The following is a 21,194-nucleotide window of genomic DNA, read 5'->3' as shown; positions in this document are numbered from 1 at the left end:
GTCAGATACATGAACATTAAATGGGCTCCAGGGTCAGAGATGGTCTGGAGACAATGTGGACAATTGCTTCAATGACTTGCTATAGTCCGGCGCATCCTTTAATCCGGCATTATATGGCATTCTGCTGTGTATATCTATGAGATGCTTTTATTTATATTTTATACTCACAATGTCGGAGTGAGGAATATTTTGTCTTCTGACTGCAGTCATTCACTATGTAACGGGGCTAGAAATCGATGCGTGTAAAATGCTGACGGGGCCTGTAAGAGGAATTCTCTATCCATGAAGCCGTGTGAACAGGGGACGAATCCAGATGATACCACGATACTCAGCAAATCCCCAGCACAATGGCTGCTCAGACAGCGAGCAAGAGAATCAGAGCGAGTGCAGAGCTGTCTAATGAGATCTTCACATACTATCTATACGTCCTCACATACTACCTATATGTCCTCACATACTATCTATACATCCTCACATACTACCTATATGTCCTCACATACTATCTATACATCCTCCCATACTATCTATACATCCTCATATACTATCTATACATCCTCACATACTATCTATACATCCTCACATACTATCTATACATCCTCCCATACTATCTATACATCCTCCCATACTATCTATACATCCTCACATACTATCTATACATCCTCACATACTATCTATACATCCTCACATACTATCTATACATCCTCCCATACTATCTATACATCCTCACATACTACCTATATGTCCTCACATACTATCTATACATCCTCCCATACTATCTATACATCCTCACATACTATCTATACATCCTCCCATACTATCTATACATCCTCACATACTATCTAAACATCCTCACATACTATCTATACATCCTCACATACTATCTATACGTCCTCACATACTATCTATACGTCCTCACATACTATCTATACATCCTCACATACTATCTATACATCCTCCCATACTATCTATACATCCTCACATACTATCTATACGTCCTCACATACTATCTATACATCCTCACATACTATCTATACGTCCTCACATACTATCTATACGTCCTCACATACTATCTATACATCCTCACATACTATCTATACATCCTCCCATACTATCTATACATCCTCACATACTATCTAAACATCCTCACATACTATCTATACATCCTCACATACTATCTATACGTCCTCACATACTATCTATACGTCCTCACATACTATCTATACATCCTCACATACTATCTATACATCCTCATATACTATCTATCCATCCTCACATACTATATATATTCACCTCTATACATCCTTACATACTATCTATACATCCTCACATACTATATATATATTCACCTCTATACAGCCTCACATACTATCTATACATCCTCACATACTATCTATGCGTCCTCACATGCTATCTATACATCCTCACATACTATCTATACATCCTCACATACTATCTATACATCCTCACATACTATCTATACATCCTCACATACTATCTATACATCCTCACATGCTTTCTATATGTCCTCACATGCTATCTATACAGCCTCACATGCTATCTATACATCCTCACATACTAGCTATACGTCCTCACATACTATCTATACATCCTCACATGTTATCTATACGTCCTCACATATTATCTATACATCCTCACATATTATCTATATGTCCTTATGCACGATATATGTCCTCATGTTCTGTCTATACATCCTCACATACTATCTATGCGTCCTCACATACTATCTATACATCCTCACATACTATCTATACATCCTCACATACTATCTATACATCCTCCCATACTATCTATGCGTCCTCACATGCTATATATACATCCTCACATACTATCTATACAACCCCACATACTATCTATACATCCTCACATACTATCTATACATCCTCACATGCTATCTATACGTCCTCACATGATATCTATACATCCTCACATATTATCTATACGTCCTCACATATTATCTATATGTCCTCACATACTATCTATACATTCTCACATACTACCTATATGTCCTCACATACTATCTATACATCCTCACATACTACCTATATGTCCTCACATACTATCTATACATCCTCACATACTATCTATATGTCCTCACATACTATCTATACATCCTCACATACTACCTATATGTCCTCACATACTATCTATACATCCTCCCATACTATCTATACATCCTCACATACTATCTATACATTCTCACATACTATCTATACATCCTCACATACTATCTATACGTCCTCACATACTATCTATACATCCTCATATACTATCTATACATCCTCACATACTACCTATATGTCCTCACATACTATCTATACATCCTCACATACTACCTATATGTCCTCACATACTATCTATACATCCTCACATACTATATATATGTCCTCACATACTATCTATACATCCTCACATACTACCTATACATCCTCACATACTATCTAGGCGTCCTCACATACTATCTATACTTCCTCACATGCTATCTATACATCCTCACATACTATCTATACATCCTCACATACTATCTATACATCCTCACATACTATCTATACATCCTCATATACTATCTATACATCCTCACATACTATATATATATTCACTTCTATACATCCTTACATACTATCTATACATCCTCACATACTATATATATTCACCTCTATACAGCCTAACATACTATCTATACATCCTCACATACTATCTATGCGTCCTCACATGCTATCTATACATCCTCACATACTATCTATAAATCCTCACATACTATCTATACATCCTCACATACTATCTTTGCGTCCTCACTTGCTATCTATACATCCTCACATACTATCTATACATCCTCACATGCTTTCTATATGTCCTCACATGCTATCTATACATCCTCACATGCCATCTATACATCCTCACATGCTATCTATACATCCTCACATACTAGCTATACGTCCTCACATACTATCTATACATCCTCACATGTTATCTATACGTCCTCACATATTAGCTATACATCCTCACATATTATCTATATGTCCTTATGCACGATATATGTCCTCATGTGCTGTCTATACATCCTCACATACTATCTATGCGTCCTCACATACTATCTATACATCCTCACATACTATCTATACATCCTCACATACTATCTATACATCCTCCCATACTATCTATGCGTCCTCACATGCTATCTATACATCCTCACATACTATCTTTACAACCCCACATACTATCTATACATCCTCACATACTATCTATACATCCTCACATGCTATCTATACGTCCTCACATGATATCTATACATCCTCACATATTATCTATACGTCCTCACATATTATCTATATGTCCTCACATACTATCTATACATCCTCACATACTACCTATATGTCTTCACATACTATCTATACATCCTCACATACTACCTATATGTCCTCACATACTATCTATACATCCTCACATACTATCTATATGTCCTCACATACTATCTATACATCCTCACATACTACCTATATGTCCTCACATACTATCTATACATCCTCCAATACTATCTATACATCCTCACATACTATCTATACATTCTCACATACTATCTATACATCCTCACATACTATCCATACGTCCTCACATACTATCTATACGTCCTCACATACTATCTATACATCCTCTCATACTATCTATACATCCTCTCATACTATCTATACATCCTCGAATACTATCTATACATCCTCGCATACTATCTATACATCTTCACATACTATCTATACGTCCTCACATACTATCTATACATCCTCACATACTATCTATACATCCTCATATACTATCTATACATCCTCACATACTATATATATGTTCACCTCTATACATCCTCACATACTATATATATATTCACCTCTATACAGCCTCATGTACTATCTATACATCCTCACATGCTATCTATACATCCTCACATACTATCTAGGCGTCCTCACATACTATCTATACTTCCTCACATGCTATCTATACATCCTCCCATACTATCTATACATCCTCACATGCTATCTATACATCCTCACATACTATCTATGCGTCCTCACATACTATCTATACATCCTCACATACTATCTATACATCCTCACATACTATCTATGCGTCCTCACATGCTATCTATACATCCTCACATACTATCTATACATCCTCACATACTATCTATACATCCTCAAATACTATCTTTGCGTCCTCACTTGCTATCTATACATCCTCACATACTATCTATACATCCTCACATGCTATCTATATGTCCTCACATGCTATCTATACATCCTCACATGCTATCTATACATCCTCACATACTAGCTATACGTCCTCACATACTATCTATACATCCTCACATGTTATCTATACATCCTCACATACTATCTATATGTACTCATGCCCTCCCATAGGCAATAACAATTAGCACCGCTTACATAATACTTTATCTAGTAGCCGGTATGCCATTGTTGAGAGTGGAGAGGTAGAAACCTCCATGCATGGTGGAGTTCTCCTAGTTTTGTTGTGTGGAGTTATCTTTCTTATTACTACGCAGTAGGTTATTTTAGGTGAGGTGTATAATAACTAGTGACCTTTATTCAATTTCCATATGAGCTTTTGCATTGTGGGTAAGTATATGACGTACGTCCACATTGATACAAGCAGCAACTATTCATTTATGGGTTAATTGCTCAAATGAAAGGCACATTTAATGGGGGTATTAAGAGATTTAGTGAGTCAGCAGCCGGCCGGCTACCACCCAGTACACAAAACATCGCAGCACCCCCGGCCTGGCATCACAGCACGTCCCCCTACATTACTTGGACCATTGATATAATTTTCCTCTGAACTGTGGTGTGAAAAGCAAATGATCAGAACACAGAACTTATTATAGGGAATCCTTCATCAATCTGACCCTAAAACCAGAGAAATCCACAATAAATGGAGACATTACGGAACGCAAGCACATGGATTGTCAATGGTGATCGGTACGAGACCAGATGGGTCATTAGTTATATTAATTATCACATAATGAGGACTTATGGTGGCCCAGGGGAGGCCGTCATCTTCTAAACCAGGGATTCCCCGAGAACTACCCCATCCCTACTGGAGAGGTGTCTGAGGACCTCCAGCAAGATGTCAAGGAACCGCAGGGAGATATATAGTCCTGCACCCAGGGGAGAATATCTCCATATATACAGCACCCAACAGACTCTATAATAGCCCCAAACACACAATACGTCTCCATGACCATTATAGTGGACCGCAGGATTTGCCAAATGTCTGACATGAGCGCTGTACATTATATAAGACATTGACATAGAATAACCGCCACAAAAGTCCTGCACCCCAAGTGTCAGTATCATTATCCTGTACTCCAAGTGCCAGTGTCATTATCCTGTACCCCAAGTGTCAGTGTCATTATCCCGTACCCCAAGTGTCAGTGTATCATTATCCTGTACCCCAAGTGTCAGTGTATCATTATCCTGTACCCCAAGTGTCAGTGTATCATTATCCTGTACCCCAAGTGTCAGTATCATTATCCTGTACTCCAAGTGTCAGTGTATCATTATCCTGTACTCCAAGTGTCAGTATCATTATCCTGTACCCCAAGTGTCAGTATCATTATCCTGTACCCCAAGTGTCAGTGTATCATTATCCTGTACCCCGAGTGTCAGTGTATCATTATCCTGTACCCCAAGTGTCAGTGTATCATTATCCTGTACCCCAAGTGTCAGTATCATTATCCTGTACTCCAAGTGTCAGTGTATCATTATCCTGTACCCCAAGTGTCAGTGTCATTATCCTGTACCCCAAGTGTCAGTGTCATTATCCTGTACCCCAAGTGTAATTATCCTGTACCCCAAGTGTCAGTGTCATTATCCTGTACTCAAAGTGTCAGTGTATCATTATCCTGTACCCCAAGTGGCAGTGTGTCATTATCCTGTACCCCAAGTGTCAGTGTATCATTATCCTGTACCCCAAGTGTCAGTGTATCATTATCCTGTAACCCAAGTGTCAGTGTATCATTATCCTGTAACCCAAGTGTCAGTGTATCATTATCCTGTAACCCGAGTGTCAGTGTATCATTATCCTGTAACCCAAGTGTCAGCGTATCATTATCCTGTACCCCAAGTGTCAGTGTATCATTATCCTGCACCCCAAGTGTCAGTGTATCATTATCCTGTACCCCAAGTGTCAGTGTATCATTATCCTGCACCCCAAGTGTCAGTGTATCATTATCCTGTACCCCGAGTGTCAGTGTATCATTATCCTGTACCCCAAGTGTCAGTGTATCATTATCCTGTACCCCAAGTGTCAGTATCATTATCCTGTACCCCAAGTGTCAGTATCATTATCCTGTACCCCAAGTGTCAGTGTATCATTATCCTGTACCCCAAGTGTCAGTGTATCATTATCCTGTACCCCAAGTGTCAGTATCATTATCCTGTACTCCAAGTGTCAGTGTATCATTATCCTGTACCCCAAGTGTCAGTGTATCATTATCCTGTACCCCAAGTGTCAGTGTATCATTATCCTGTACCCCAAGTGTCAGTGTCATTATCCTGTACCCCAAGTGTCAGTGTCATTATCCTGTACCCCAAGTGTAATTATCCTGTACCCCAAGTGTCAGTGTCATTATCCTGTACCCCAAGTCTCAGTATCATTATCCTGTACTCAAAGTGTCAGTGTATCATTATCCTGTACCCCAAGTGTCAGTGTATCATTATCCTGTACCCCAAGTGTCAGTGTATCATTATCCTGTAACCCAAGTGTCAGTGTATCATTATCCTGTAACCCAAGTGTCAGTGTATCATTATCCTGTAACCCGAGTGTCAGTGTATCATTATCCTGTAACCCAAGTGCCAGTGTATCATTATCCTGTACCCCAAGTGTCAGTGTATCATTATCCTGCACCCCAAGTGTCAGCGTATCATTATCCTGTACCCCAAGTGTCAGTGTATCATTATCCTGTAACCCAAGTGTCAGTGTATCATTATCCTGTAACCCAAGTGTCAGTGTCATTATCCTGTAACCCAAGTGTCAGTGTGTCATTATCCTGTACCCCAAGTGTCAGTGTATCATTATCCTGTACCCCAAGTGTCAGTGTATCATATCCTGTACCCCAAGTGTCAGTGTATCATTATCCTGCACCCCAAGTGTCAGTGTGTCATTATCCTGTACCCCAAGTGTCAGTGTCATTATCCTGTACCCCAAGTGTCAGCGTATCATTATCCTGTACCCCAAGTGTCAGCGTATCCTGTATATAAAAATAAGATGCACAAGATCCGCTCACCGTTGATTTCTGTAATTGGCGTTTTGCAGAACACATTTTGTTGCATTGATCAGGGACTCTGTGTATAAGGAGATAAACTATTCATCTGTCCATGTTACTATCATTAGAGCGGCAGCTTGCAGGTTCTGGCTGAGCGCATGATACATCCGTGCCAGTAGCACATGTCCTGTGTAGCTTTCCAACCAAACATGGAACCACCAATGGAGACATTAGATTCTGCTGGAACTACACCCTAGGCTTATGGGAGATGTTTTCAAGATACATCTCCAAAAGGACGTCATCGGGTGAATTTTACAAAGGGTTAAGGAACCTGCTTTATTTTCTACAAACATTGGGTTGTACATTGAGCTTCACAGTACATTAATCCTCATACATTTATCCGCTTAGCTTCTCCTGCCCACACAGTTCTGACAAGCATGCAGAGTAAGCGCACTACCTGAGTAATGAGCAAGCAACTGCGTGACTTGTACCTGCCCGAACAACAAGACCACCAAAAAGATCATATCTGATATCAGTAATAACGTGTGAGGGATCATACGAGATCATGTGGAGATCGCCATCAGAGAACCCACCAAATACAACACCCAGAAGACGTATCATTGGCATCTCCAGACTTGTCTCTCTCGAAACCTTTTATAAAGCCATGCACTAATGCCAACTTCACATATAATGGGGTTTATGTAAAGAACCCAATGGTGGCCCCTGGCGTTGACTCGACGATTCGAATGTCCACCTCAACTTGTAGTGGGACCTCGAATGATTCCTATGGTCAACACCACAGTTCTCAAGTCCACTTATTTTTGTACCCTTGGAGGTCCAAGTGTATACAGCCCATAGAGGCAGGCCATGTGGCTGCTGTTAGTCCCACCCTTTGTTGGTCCTTTCCCCTTTTCGACCAGTACAGGTCTCTCTTCTCCAGGAACTGCATTGGTATCAAGCAGGGCAGTAGAGATTTGTCCCAAGGGTCATGGACAGGACGTGAAGGGGGAAATAAGGTCCTTTTGTCCTGGCTGCCCAAGTTTAGCATCATAGTTAGAGGCATATTATAATATTTACTATGGGGTCCCCTTTTTACCATCGGATGAGCTTTCTCATGTGCCAATTCGTCACCCTTCTTGAGTATTGAACCTCAACTGAAAAGTTGTGTGGCAGGGAAGGGAAGTGACAACTGCTCTGACCTCATATCACAAAAAGTGGTTGTCACTTCTGGTTGTCCACTGCCTGGACAAACCGAGCTGAAGATCTATATTGTTCATCACTCATTACTGCATGTCATGGATAGGAGAATCAATGTGAACAAGCCAGAGTTGGAATTTCTCTATGAAGTCAGCATCTCTACAAGGCTTTACATGGTGGAATGTACAGGTCGAATGGTGTCTGTCCTAGTTTAGTTGGAGCACCCCTCTAAACTAGGGTATCGGAAAGACTAGTTGCAATTGACCCATTGGTCAATCAGTCGGGCCAGCATACGACACATGATAATGGGCCAGTAGACATTTCCCTCTCGAAAGCCTAGTTCAAGTCAGTCTATGTTACTGACTGGTCAAAAGGGATCACGGAAGCCACCACATAGTCTCATTGGTATATGCCGCATACTTATTTCTTGCCCACTCTTAGGGACTTCAGAGGCCATTGCACCCATGAAGTCCTTTTCCAGATGCCTCTTTTTAAAGGGGTCAATCGTCGTAACCAGACCCAATGCTGAGAGCTAAAAATCCACATTGGACTAAGAGAACTTTGAGCAAAAATAGTCCCAGTCCAGCAGCTACTGTCTTCGAGTGTCTTTTTACCGAAGCCAAGATTGACCGTATTTTATACTGACCTAGTCATTCAGCCCAATGTTCTCTTATCGGAGTCTTCAGCATATAAATTATTTGTTTTAATGTTCTAACATGTGCAATGCAATGATAAGAGAGAGGCTGACGTAGTCCACACAGCTCTTAATAATGCAAGAGGCTAATGTAATGTTGCTAAATAAAACCGAAATAAAAATGGATGGCTGCTCCCTTTGAGACAAGACGGACCTAATATTTCTATAATACAATGTACGAATGGATGAGGAAGGGAAACGCGCTTAATCTTCAGAATTCACATGAGAGGAATGTCCTTGAAACTGTCATATTCTTCCATTACTATGTAGGCTTATCTGAGGGATTCAGAAGAACCAAGTTTATCATCTACAACCAGTTGCCATTTAAATGCAGACCAAGAAGAGCTTAGGTTCCATAAATGCAATCCCAGTCACTGTAGTAAGGCCTGCCGAAAAAAGGATCCATCCCCAAAGTCCATGGGAGCACTGCAATGGTAGTGGAAGCCAACAAAAGGGTCATGATGGCTTCTTCTCGACAATGTCAAGTATGGCGTGAACCAACGTCAGGGGGTCGAATTTTAATTTAGTCTCTTTCACGAATGTTGACCAACCAGAAATTGGTGACAAGTCCTTCCAGAGATGACCATGAATGTGGAGGGTTAAATCCCTCACATCAATAAGCTCTACAATTTTAGCCAAATGTTTGTAATGGTGGGGCCAATGTTCCCCAACCATGTCCTTCAAGAACCCTGTAAAGAACTAATCTTCACAAACTGTATCTGATTGGTCAAAACTTTGGTTTGATTTACTCCAATCACACTTTAGGAGTGAGGGTTATTCCACACTCAACGTAAAGCCAGTAGGTAACCAGATATATTTTCCACCCTTTACAGATTACAAGGCCTACGAGGATGCAGCTGAAGAGTTTCACCCCTACATACCGTTCTTCGCTACTTTTGACAGCAAGGTAAGATTAATTTAATACTAGTCCGAAAAGTTGCTCAGGTTGAAGGAAATTACGTCAAATACTATCGATTCTGCTTAATTCCACCTTAGGTTATCTTCTAGCATACTTTGAGACCTATCAGAAGATGACATCTGTAAAGGTCCATGAGTTACCATTAAAGAGGTTGTCTCATGAAGTGAACTCCTGTCCAAAAGCCCTGTTAGAGCATAAGAACATCATAGAGGGAAGTCCCCTACACCAGATTCCTGCATGAACAAGAACGGAGAGCCACTCTATAAGAGTGACTCCTGTTCTGGCTGACTTGAGTCGTCCATATATTACTATCGTCATGGCTGCCTAGGCCACCACGGGTGCTCAGTAATGTAGGGCACTCAGTAATGTCCCAGAACTTGTTTATACTAGTCAGATGTTTCCATAACTTAAATCTCTATCAAGGCTCGTCTTCTAAGGTGCCAACTGGGGCTGGCATAAGCAGCAAGCACACCCTAGGCAGATGCCAGGGCTCACTGAACCTGGTAAGGCCCATGGTGAGCTCTACACTCGTCAAGCTAAAAGTTGGGGTAGCCGGGGGTCCACTGTAACTGTCACCTAAAGTCCTACTAGTCAGATGTTTCTTCCAATAACTCCAATGTCTATCAAAGTTCGTCTTCTTAAGGAGTCAACTAGGGCTGGCATCAGCACCAAGCAAACCCAGGCAGATGCCAGGGCTCACTGAACCTGGTAAGGCCCATGGGGAGCTCTTCACTTGTCAAGCTAAAGGTTGGGGTAGACAGGGGGCACACTGTAACTGTCACCTAAAGTCCTACTAGTCAGATGTTTCCATAACTCCAATCTCTATCAAGACTCGTCTTCTAAAGGAGTCAACTAGGGTTGGGTCTCAGCACCAAACATACCCAGGCAGATGCCAGGGCTCACTGAAACAAGTAAGTCCCTTGGTAAGCTCTACATTAGACTAGTTAAGTGTAGGGTAAACAGGTCGTCCACTGTGGCTGTCACCTAAAGTCCTTCTAAGTGTTGCAACAACACCACCTGTAATGGAATTGGTAAGGCGTTCCAACTCATAGACCCCCACCGATGTTGCCTTCTGACAAGTCTCAATGACCCATCAGGAGGAAAGGTCAATATCGCGTGCTAGTCCTCACACGCTCATGCTGTTTGTTGCGTCACCCCAATATCAGAGAACAGACCAAAATCTATTAATGTGACGGAAACACAAGATACAAGTCGGTGGCCAGACCGAGTAATGAGTATTTTGATACAATTCCCTACATTGCAATTAAAATCCATGACTGCTACTTTGGCTGTCAGCGAAATACTGTGTATTCAAGATAAGGATAGTTAGTCACCGACTTGTCACATACAGAGGCAGCATTGGGTGGTATAGGTAGGTAATTAGTCACGGCATTGCTTTACCGTGACTTTAAAATCTTTAAAGGGATAAAACAATAAATCCAGCCGGACAGTAACAATGAACACTAATGGTGCAGTAAACACTCAAATCCTCCTAATCATATCCTAAAAACAAACCATAAACCTAAAAACATAGATTTTGATGAAGACCCGTTTCTTTATTCTGAATGCTCCTCCTCGTTTCATGTTCCTGGGAGGAGCCATTAACTGTGCTCATTGTCGCCCCCTGCCAAAAGTAATGGGGAAAGGATTTTTGATGCCTATTGAAGATTTACCCTGACAAACCAACCTACCGGAAGAACATTGACAAGTATCGTTACTATGTTGATAGAAAAATGGGTTCCAGCTTATGGTCTGCTCCACTGGACAGAACCCTTATAGTCGATAAGATATTTGGTTATTAATTATTACATTGACTTCCCTATCGAAATATGAGTAAGCAATAAAAAATATCTTCTTTCCCAATGAGTGGAGTGGTCATCGTATCGAGACCAAATTGTCCCATGTGTGGTCAGCTATCCAAGTTTTAACATTACTGGCCTATCCAATGTGTGATCAGTGGAGGTCCGACTACTGGGGCTCCTACCGATCAGCAGAACAGTGGGACCCCCACCGATTAAATATTAATAGCCTATCCTAAGGATATTACAGTCCCGGGAAACCTCTTTGAAAACAAAAAATGTATTGAACATTTTAAAAAGTTGGCAGGATGATATCACTACTCTTTTTGTTTTTGGTGTAACCTATATGTTTATAATCTATATATTTTTTCATGGAGGAATCCTTCCAGTTCTACGTTTGTTGTTCACATTCTCCTGATTGGTTGAACATCTTCGAGAATATGCCAAGATGAAATTTCAGAAAGGGTTAAAAAAAAGTTGACAGGACAGCACCGGGATTAGTTCTGACGCACTCTTTAGTATAAATAGGCAATAAAATACCGTCTGCCTTCACGAGTTACAGCTAATGTGCCATACATGTGTGCAATAACAAACTTAATTGCTTTACTGCATCCCAATTGATTTCTGCTGTAGGCTCAAACTACGTATGATGTATTGGAGTAGACGTCTTATCATTAGATTACACATAAGAAGCGGAGAAGTCAACTTACCGAGCTACTTTGGGCAAAACGGTCCAGGGACATCTAATCGATGTTCATTATAGACATGGTGATAAAATGACCAGAGGGTTCAGTCTAAATTCGTTCAATTTTATGGGCATTTCCTAAAATTGTTATGGATTGTTGATTGTTCTGGTCTGATCGTTAGGGGTATTTGGTGGTCATTGCCTTGATCCCTTGGGATCCATATTGGTCATTGATTCTGGGAAGGTTTGGTTTATGGAAAATTTGGGTATAAAGAAATGAAACCTCTGATGATCCCAACAATACTGAGTCTTATCCAATAGAGACCTCCCATAATCCGTTGAAGTCTCCTCAAATATTGTTTAACACATCCAGATGGAACATGTTGGGTGGGATAGGGAGAGAAGGAGTTATGATGGTGGCATTAGAAGGATTCTGGGTGGGAACCAAGGGCAAGCAGTGGTGTACAAGATCTTATTGCTACCTATAGGGTCAGACTGATCTTTGCCATATCATAAGTGATCCAGCCACTTTACACATTTGGTAAGATAAATTCTCTTCTTCTGAATCCAGGTTGCCAAGAAGTTGACTCTGAAGCTGAATGAGATTGACTACTATGAGCCCTTTCATGATGAGCCCGTGACAATTCCCAACAAACCCAACAGTGAGAAGGAGATTGTAGACTTCCTGCACCATCACAAGAGGTAAGTCACTGCTAGCCTGGCACTCTAGAGCTGGAGGAACTTAAATCTTCTTAACTGATGCCCCTTACAATCACCAATGCCAACCATAGACCATGTCAACTTCATGAGAAGACCCCAACATCAAGAATCCAACTCAACTATTCAACGCCTCACCTATCATTTGCCTGGAACTGTGACATTGTGTTCATGGACCAGACAAGTCCAGTAACAATTATCTCATATCTTTGAGGTTTCCCATTTTGGGACAACATTTTACCAGTCGGAAGATACCACTGGTGGGAACTGTGAGATAAATCCACCATAGATTTAGAACAAGAAGCAATTGGGGTTTTCAACCATTCAATACTCGAATCTGTGAGAGATTTAGCTACCGTCCATGATAATTGTCTGCTCAACAACTCTGGAAGCAATTAGGTATCATCTGTCCATCTCCAGTGAGGGACGAGAGGCAGAAGTGTTCTCTAGGGAAGTTACCATGGCACCGGGCAAAATAATTTAGCTGCTATGGAAACATTTGATATAACACGAACAGTCTCACCTATTTTACATGAAGGTTGATTTAACCAAAAGCTCTCCCTTCAGCTACAAAATGTATCATTATATAGGATCATTGTATATAGGAGCAGTATTAAAGTAGTTATATTCTTGTATATAGGGGGCAGTATTATAGTAGTTATATTCTTGTATATAAGGGCAGTATTATAGTAGTTATATTCTTGTATATAGGAGCAGTATTATAGTAGTTATATTCTTGTATATAGGGGGCAGTATTATAGTAGTTATATTCTTGTATATAGGAGCAGTATTATAGTAGTTATATTCTTGTATATAGGAGGCAGTATTATAGTAGTTATATTCTTGTATATAGGAGCAGTATTATAGTATTTATATTCTTGTATATAGGAGCAGTATTATAGTAGTTATATTCTTGTATATAGGAGGCAGTATTATAGTAGTTATATTCTTGTATATAGGGGGCAGTATTATAGTAGTTATATTCTTGTATATTGGAGCAGTATTATAGTATTTATATTCTTGTATATAGGAGCAGTATTATAGTAGTTATATTCTTGTATATAGGGGCAGTATTATAGAAGTTATATTCTTGTATATAGGGGCAGTATTATAGTAGTTATATTCTTGTATATAGGGGGCAGTATTATAGTAGTTATATTCTTGTATATAGGGGCAGTATTATAGCAGTTATATTCTTGTATATAGGGGAGTATTATAGTAGATATATTCTTCTATATAGGAGCAGTATTATAGTAGTTATATTCTTGTATATAGGGGGTAGTTTTATAGTAGTTATATTCTCGTATATAGGAGCAGTATTATAGTAGTTATATTCTTGTATATAGCAGCAGTATTATAGTAGTTATATTCTTGTATAAAGGAGTAGTATTATAGTAGTAATATTCTTGTATATAGGGGCAGTATTATAGTCGTTATATTCTTGTATATAGGAGCAGTATTATAGTAGTTATATTCTTGTATATAGGGGCAGTATTATAGAAGTTATATTCTTGTATATAGGGGCAGTATTATAGTAGTTATATTCTTGTATATAGGGGGCAGTATTATAGTAGTTATATTCTTGTATATAGGGGCAGTATTATAGCAGTTATATTCTTGTATATAGGGGAGTATTATAGTAGATATATTCTTCTATATAGGAGCAGTATTATAGTAGTTATATTCTTGTATATAGGGGGTAGTTTTATAGTAGTTATATTCTCGTATATAGGAGCAGTATTATAGTAGTTATATTCTTGTATATAGCAGCAGTATTATAGTAGTTATATTCTTGTATAAAGGAGTAGTATTATAGTAGTAATATTCTTGTATATAGGGGCAGTATTATAGTCGTTATATTCTTGTATATAGGGGGCAGTATTGTAATAGTTAAATTCTTGTATATAGGAACAATATTATAGTAGTTATATTCTTGTATATAGGGAGCAGTATTATAGTAGTTATATTCTTGTATATAGGGGTAGTATTATAGTAGTTATATTCTTGTACATAGGGGGCAGTATTATAGTAGTCATATTCTTGTATATAGGGGGCAGTATTATAGTAGTTATATTCTTGTATATAGGAGCAGTATTATAGTAGTTATATTCTTGTATATAGGGGGCAGTATTATAGTAGTTATATTCTTGTATATATAGGGCAGTATTATAGTAGTTATATTCTTGTATATAGGGGCAGTATTATAGTAGTTATATTCTTGTATATAGGGGGCAGTATTATAGTAGTTATATTCTTGTATATAGGGGCAGTATTATAGTAGTTATATTCTTGTATATAGGGAGCAGTATTATAGTAGTTATATTCTTGTATGTATAAAGGGCAGTTCTATAGTAGTATATTCTTGTATATAGGGAGCAGTATTATAGTAGTTATATTCTTGTATATAGGGGCGGTATTATAGTAGTAATATTCTTGTATATAGGAACAGTATTATAGTAGTTATGTTCTTGTATATAGGAGTAGTATTATAGTAGTTATATTCTTGTATATAGGGGGCAGTATTATAGCAGTTATAGTCTTGTATATAGGCGCAGTATTATAGTGGTTATATTCTTGTATATAGGGGGCAGTATTATAGTAGTTATATTCTTGTATATAGGGAGCAGTATTATAGTAGTTATATTCTTGTATATAGGAGCATTATTATAGTAGTTATATTCTTGTATATAGGGAGCAGTATTATAGTCGTTATATACTTGTATATAGGGGGCAGTATTATAGTAGTTATATTCTTGTAGATAGGAGCAGTATTATAGTAGTTATATCCTTGTATATAGGGGGCAGTATTATAGTAGTTATATTCTTGTATATAGGAGCAGTATTATAGTAGTTATATTCTTGTATATAGGGGCAGTATTATAGTAGTTATATTCTTGTATATAGGAGCAGTGTTATAGTAGTTATATTCTTGTATATAGGAGCAGTATTATAGTAGTTATATTCTTGTATATAGAGGCAGTATTATAGTAGTTATATTCTTGTATATAGGAGGCAGTATTATAGTAGTTATATTCCTAATCCTATCATGTGTGATAGTCTGCTGAGCTGTGTATCTAATCCTATCATGTGTGATACAGTCTGCTGAGCTGTGTATCTAATCCTATAATGTGTGATACTGTCTGCTGAACTGAAGTATCTAATCCTATCATGTGTGATACAGTCTGCTGAGCTGTGTATCTAATCCCATCATGTGAGATACTGTCTGCTGAGCTGTGTATCTAAGCCTATCATGTGTGATACTGTCTGCTGAACTGAAGTATCTAATCCTATCATGTGTGATACTGTCTGCTTAGCTGTGTATCTAATCCTACCATGTGTGATATGTGTGCTGAGCTGTGTATCAAATCCTATCATGTGTGATACTGTCTGATGAGCTGTGTATCTAATACTATCATGTGTGATACTGTCTGCTGAGCTGTGTATCTAATCCTACCATGTGTGATACTGTCTGCTGAGCTGTGTGTCTAATCCGATCATGTGTGATACTGTCTGATGAGCTGTGTATCTAATCCTATCATGTGTGATACTGTCTACTGAGCTGTGTATCTAATCTTATCATGTGTGATACTGTCTGATGAGCTGATGTATCTAATCCTATAATGTGTGATACTGTCTGCTGAGCCAGTGTATCTAAGCTTGCCATGTGTGATACACCCTCAGATAGCTCTATATTCCCCATCATGCAATGTTACTATATTTCCCTTCAGACGAACGTGGGTGAGGTGCCCCCGCGCGGGTCCCGTTTTCACGCATTCATATATACTTGAGTCTATGGAGGGATCGGTGAAAACAGAACGAAATATGACATGTTCTATTCTTCCACGTGCCCTTCACATGTTCTGCTGAAATAACGGTCGTGTGAACGGCCTCTTAAAATCCATGCGTCCGCGTGGCGCCGTCGTTTTACTCTACGTGCGTCTGCCTTACATGTGGTGCGAGGGACGTGGAGCCTCTTTGTAGCAGGTGTCTCTTTGCTTCACAATCTCTGGAGGGTTAACAGTAGATAAGAGACTTCTCGTAGCGCCGTATTTCTGATGAAGTCGCCTCTCCACAGACACAATTGGTTGCCATGACAGCGAGGCCTCCGTGCACAAAGTAATAATACCTTATTTTTGTTGTTTCTTGTATATCGGAGCCGCATGGACTCCAAGGACAGCAGGTGCCGGGACGGAGACCTCAGACATTAGAGGAAAAGAAGGAAAAGTAGCAGATTTTTCTACACATAAGCCCCGCCTTTGAATCATTTAGCCACACCCCTTCATTTCCTGTCCACTGCCCCAATAACCATAGCCATGGTTCCTCCATAACAATAGTCTTGAACAGGTAATCGGCCGTAGACTCGGCCTTAAGAAATTATTTGGTAGATTTGGCAAACTGTTGGGTCAAATTTTACCAAGAAGGACCATTCTTAAGACCCACAGTCAACCAATATCTTTCAAAAAGTCGATCGCCCAGACTTTCTTTAACAATTCTTTGGTGGCTCCGGCCTAATCTTGGGTTTTTGGTCATAGAATGGCCATTTGTGGGTGTAGAGAGGTAGTCCACTGTCTAGGTGATCTTCCGGTAGGAAGCCATAGGTTGAACTCAGAAGAAGCTACAGTCATAGGGGTAGATATAGGGCGTGCAGAGGTAGCAGTTGCTATGGGTAGGACCTGAAGGGGCCCAAATGCCCATCTGTCACATAAGAGGACACCACTATTGTAAATGGCACATGATAGGTGAGGGGCCCCGTTACAGATTTGATATTGGGGCCCAGGATCTCCAAGTCATGCCTCTGGCTACAGTCTAATATTTTCTTGGATTTCTCGGGTGGATGACTGGTCACTTATAAGGGGTCCTCTTATGTTTAGGGTACATTTTTGATTATGTTTCTATTATTCACCTGTATTGTTCTTGGAAATACAGACTCTTTCTTATGTCTTCCAGACCAACACTGAGAAAACTCCAGCCTGATAGCATGTACGAGACCTGGGTAAGTAAATTTCACCCTATTAATACCTAGTGTCAGGGGCCTACCAAAAATACCTCTTTACTATGCTGCCAGTACCCTAAAGGGGTTGTCCAATTTAGAAAACCTATTTTCAAGTACCCTATGAGTTCATAGAGCAGTCCAGTTTTTAGGTTTTTCAGCTAGTGGCCAGAGTGTTGAGCGGTAATAAAGAGCTTTCCTCTCAGGAGGACCTGTCCTGTCCTACACACACAACACATTGATATGAATGGACACTGTGTAATACTTCATTTCTCCTGTGGGGGCACTGTAGGGAAATTAAACACTTACTGCCAGGTTTTCACACAGATCACAGCCGATCACTAGGGGTTCCAGCAGGGGGACACATTGTAATCAGCTTATTGTCAAGGGACCCTTCTAACAAGAAGACATTTTCCAAAGCGGAGAACCCCCTTAAATATTTAACTCTTCTGCTCCTGTTTTCCTATGGTAACACTTACTGTTCCGTGTTCTTCTATTTCAATGTTATTATTGGGGCATTGTGGATCCATGTCGGCATTCACATGAATATTTACACCCTGACTGGCCTGAGTCATGGCAGTTGTGGTTGTATATGTGTAGACATTGATGCGGATGGTGACTTGGATGAACACAGTGCCCTCATGTTAGATGTATGTATATCAATTTTATGTTTTTTTTGTACTTTTGCTTTACATTACGTAATTGATTTTGTATGAAGTACATCACTACTACTACATTGAATCCCATTAAACCTTCATGGCATTATTAATGTGCACTATGTTGCGGCGTATACAGCGATCATATAGCCATGACTCACTGAGGCAGCGGAAGGTGTTATCTGTGGCACGATGTGTCATTACAGAGATTAATATAGGGGATACAAAGCAGAACTAATGAAAGTAATAAGTAACAGATGTAATAAAGGCAGGCGAGATACAAGCAGAAAGAGGCAAGAGCTGAGAATGATGGCAACAATGACTACTACATTAGTCAATGCATGGAACTAAAGCCGGCCATAGACATAGTATAACTATCGCCAATAGTTATCCAAGTCCTACATTAATACGTGTGTATGTCATTTCCATAGAGCAGGGGACAACCCTGGCACCATTTATAGACCACGGGATCCTTGTTTTCCCTATTGGCTTCTCTCCGTCGAGTGTCTACCAGGCCCTTAGAATGGGTACACCAGACGCCATGAACACTAGGTGGTTAGAGGATCATTCTATCAACCCAGTATTCATGGTGTCTGGTGGACTCATACTATGGACCTGGTAGACCGTTGGCTTAGAGTTGTCAATAGGAAAAACAAGGATGGGTTTTTCCTGTCCGAGCCTTGTTTTCCCCTGGAGATAAGGATCCACTATCAACCCAGTATTTATAATGTCTGGTGAACTCATACTGTGGACCTGGTAGACTCTAAGCCAACGGTCTACCAGGTCCAGAGTATGCGTCCACCAGACACCAGGTTTAGACAGGAAATCCATCCTGTTGAACCCTTGTTTTGTCCAATGACATCTCTCAGCTGAGGGGCTACCAGACCCCATGCTTACTGGGTAGTTAGGGTATCCTTATCTCCAGAGCAAAACAAGGCTCAGACTGGAAAAACCCATCCTTGTTTTCCTTTTTGATATCTATGAGACGACGGTCTACCTAGTCCATGGTATAAATCCCCCAGACACCATGAATACTGGGTTGATAGAGAATCATTATCTACAAGGGGAAAACAAGGATCGTACAGGAGAAAAAAAACATCCTTGTTTTTCCTATTGACAACTCTAAGCCAACGGTCTACCAGGTCCATAGTATGAGTCCACCAGACACCATGAATACTGGGTTGATAGAGGATCCTTGTCTCCAGGGAAAATAAGGCTTGGACAGGAAACAAACCATGCTTGTTTTCCCTATTGACATCTCTCAGCTGGAGGGGTCTACCAGGTCCATCATATGAGTCCACCAGATACCATGAATACTAGGTTGATTGGGGATCCTTATCTCCAGGGGAAACAAGGATCATGCAGGAAAAACCCATCCTTCTTTTCCCTATTGACATCTCTTAGTCAACGGTCTACCGGGTTTCTGGTATGAGTCCACCAGACACCATGAGTACTGGGTTGATTGAGGATCCTTATTTCCAGGGAAAACCAAGGATCGTACAGGAGAAGAAACATCCTGTTGGATCCTCGTTTTCCCTACTGACGTTTCTCAGCTGAGAATCTACCAGGCCTGTATGAACAGGTTCTCCAAAAGGACCAAAAAAATTACTCCAACTCTGTAAAATTACTCCCTACTATACAGCCATAATGAACATCCTCTTCTCATCACCCTATAGACTGTGTTGGGGTAAAATTGAGATGACAGTCACTCTGGTTTCCACAAAATAACCCCAATCAGAGGCGTTGAGTGGGCTCATGTATAAGATTTCCTTCCTCCTCAGGGCTCTAAGGATGTCACCTGGGCTCTTGGTTGAGATGACAGATAAACAGGGCTCATGGGAGCCACCTTCACATATACATCCCTACAAATTAGTTGTTTGGGTTGGACATTCCTTTGATCTGAATCCTCGAATGAATGAATCCATGAGAAAACTTTTTGTTGTCTGTAAGTTAAGAAAATGAGACGACTTCCCAGTGTTAATTGTTTCCAAATTTTTTTTTTTCTTACAGGAAGATGATTTGAATGGAATCCACATCGTAGCTTTTGCAGAAGAGGACGATCCCGGTAAGTGTTTCAGATTTTAATGGTTAAATACAAAAACATTCAAAAATGTTGTAAAATCTATGGTGAATTTCAGTACTGGAAGCACCTAGAAGATTACAGCCAATCCTATTGTTCTCCAACTCCTTTCAGGACACCAGAGTTGCCACCAAATTTGTCCACCAACCAAACGTTCATGGGTAAA

The 21,194-nt window shown here is 39.9% G+C and overlaps 1 protein-coding gene across 1 annotated transcript in view; it reads left to right on the top strand.

Moving 5' to 3' along the window:
- Positions 1 to 21,194, top strand: part of CASQ1 (calsequestrin 1) — a 62,615-nt gene that overhangs the window by 36,591 nt on the left and 4,830 nt on the right. The window contains exons 5-8 of the mRNA XM_075844540.1: positions 10,016 to 10,089; positions 13,157 to 13,287; positions 18,250 to 18,295; positions 20,959 to 21,013. Of these exons, the coding sequence (XP_075700655.1) occupies positions 10,016 to 10,089; positions 13,157 to 13,287; positions 18,250 to 18,295; positions 20,959 to 21,013 (306 nt within the window). The remainder of the gene's footprint in view (positions 1 to 10,015; positions 10,090 to 13,156; positions 13,288 to 18,249; positions 18,296 to 20,958; positions 21,014 to 21,194) is intronic.

Source organism: Rhinoderma darwinii, chromosome 12 (assembly GCF_050947455.1).
Source record: "Rhinoderma darwinii isolate aRhiDar2 chromosome 12, aRhiDar2.hap1, whole genome shotgun sequence".
Taxonomy (NCBI): domain Eukaryota; kingdom Metazoa; phylum Chordata; class Amphibia; order Anura; family Rhinodermatidae; genus Rhinoderma; species Rhinoderma darwinii.
Note: the sequence above shows the minus strand (reverse complement) of the source record. Positions and strands in the feature narration are given on the sequence as shown.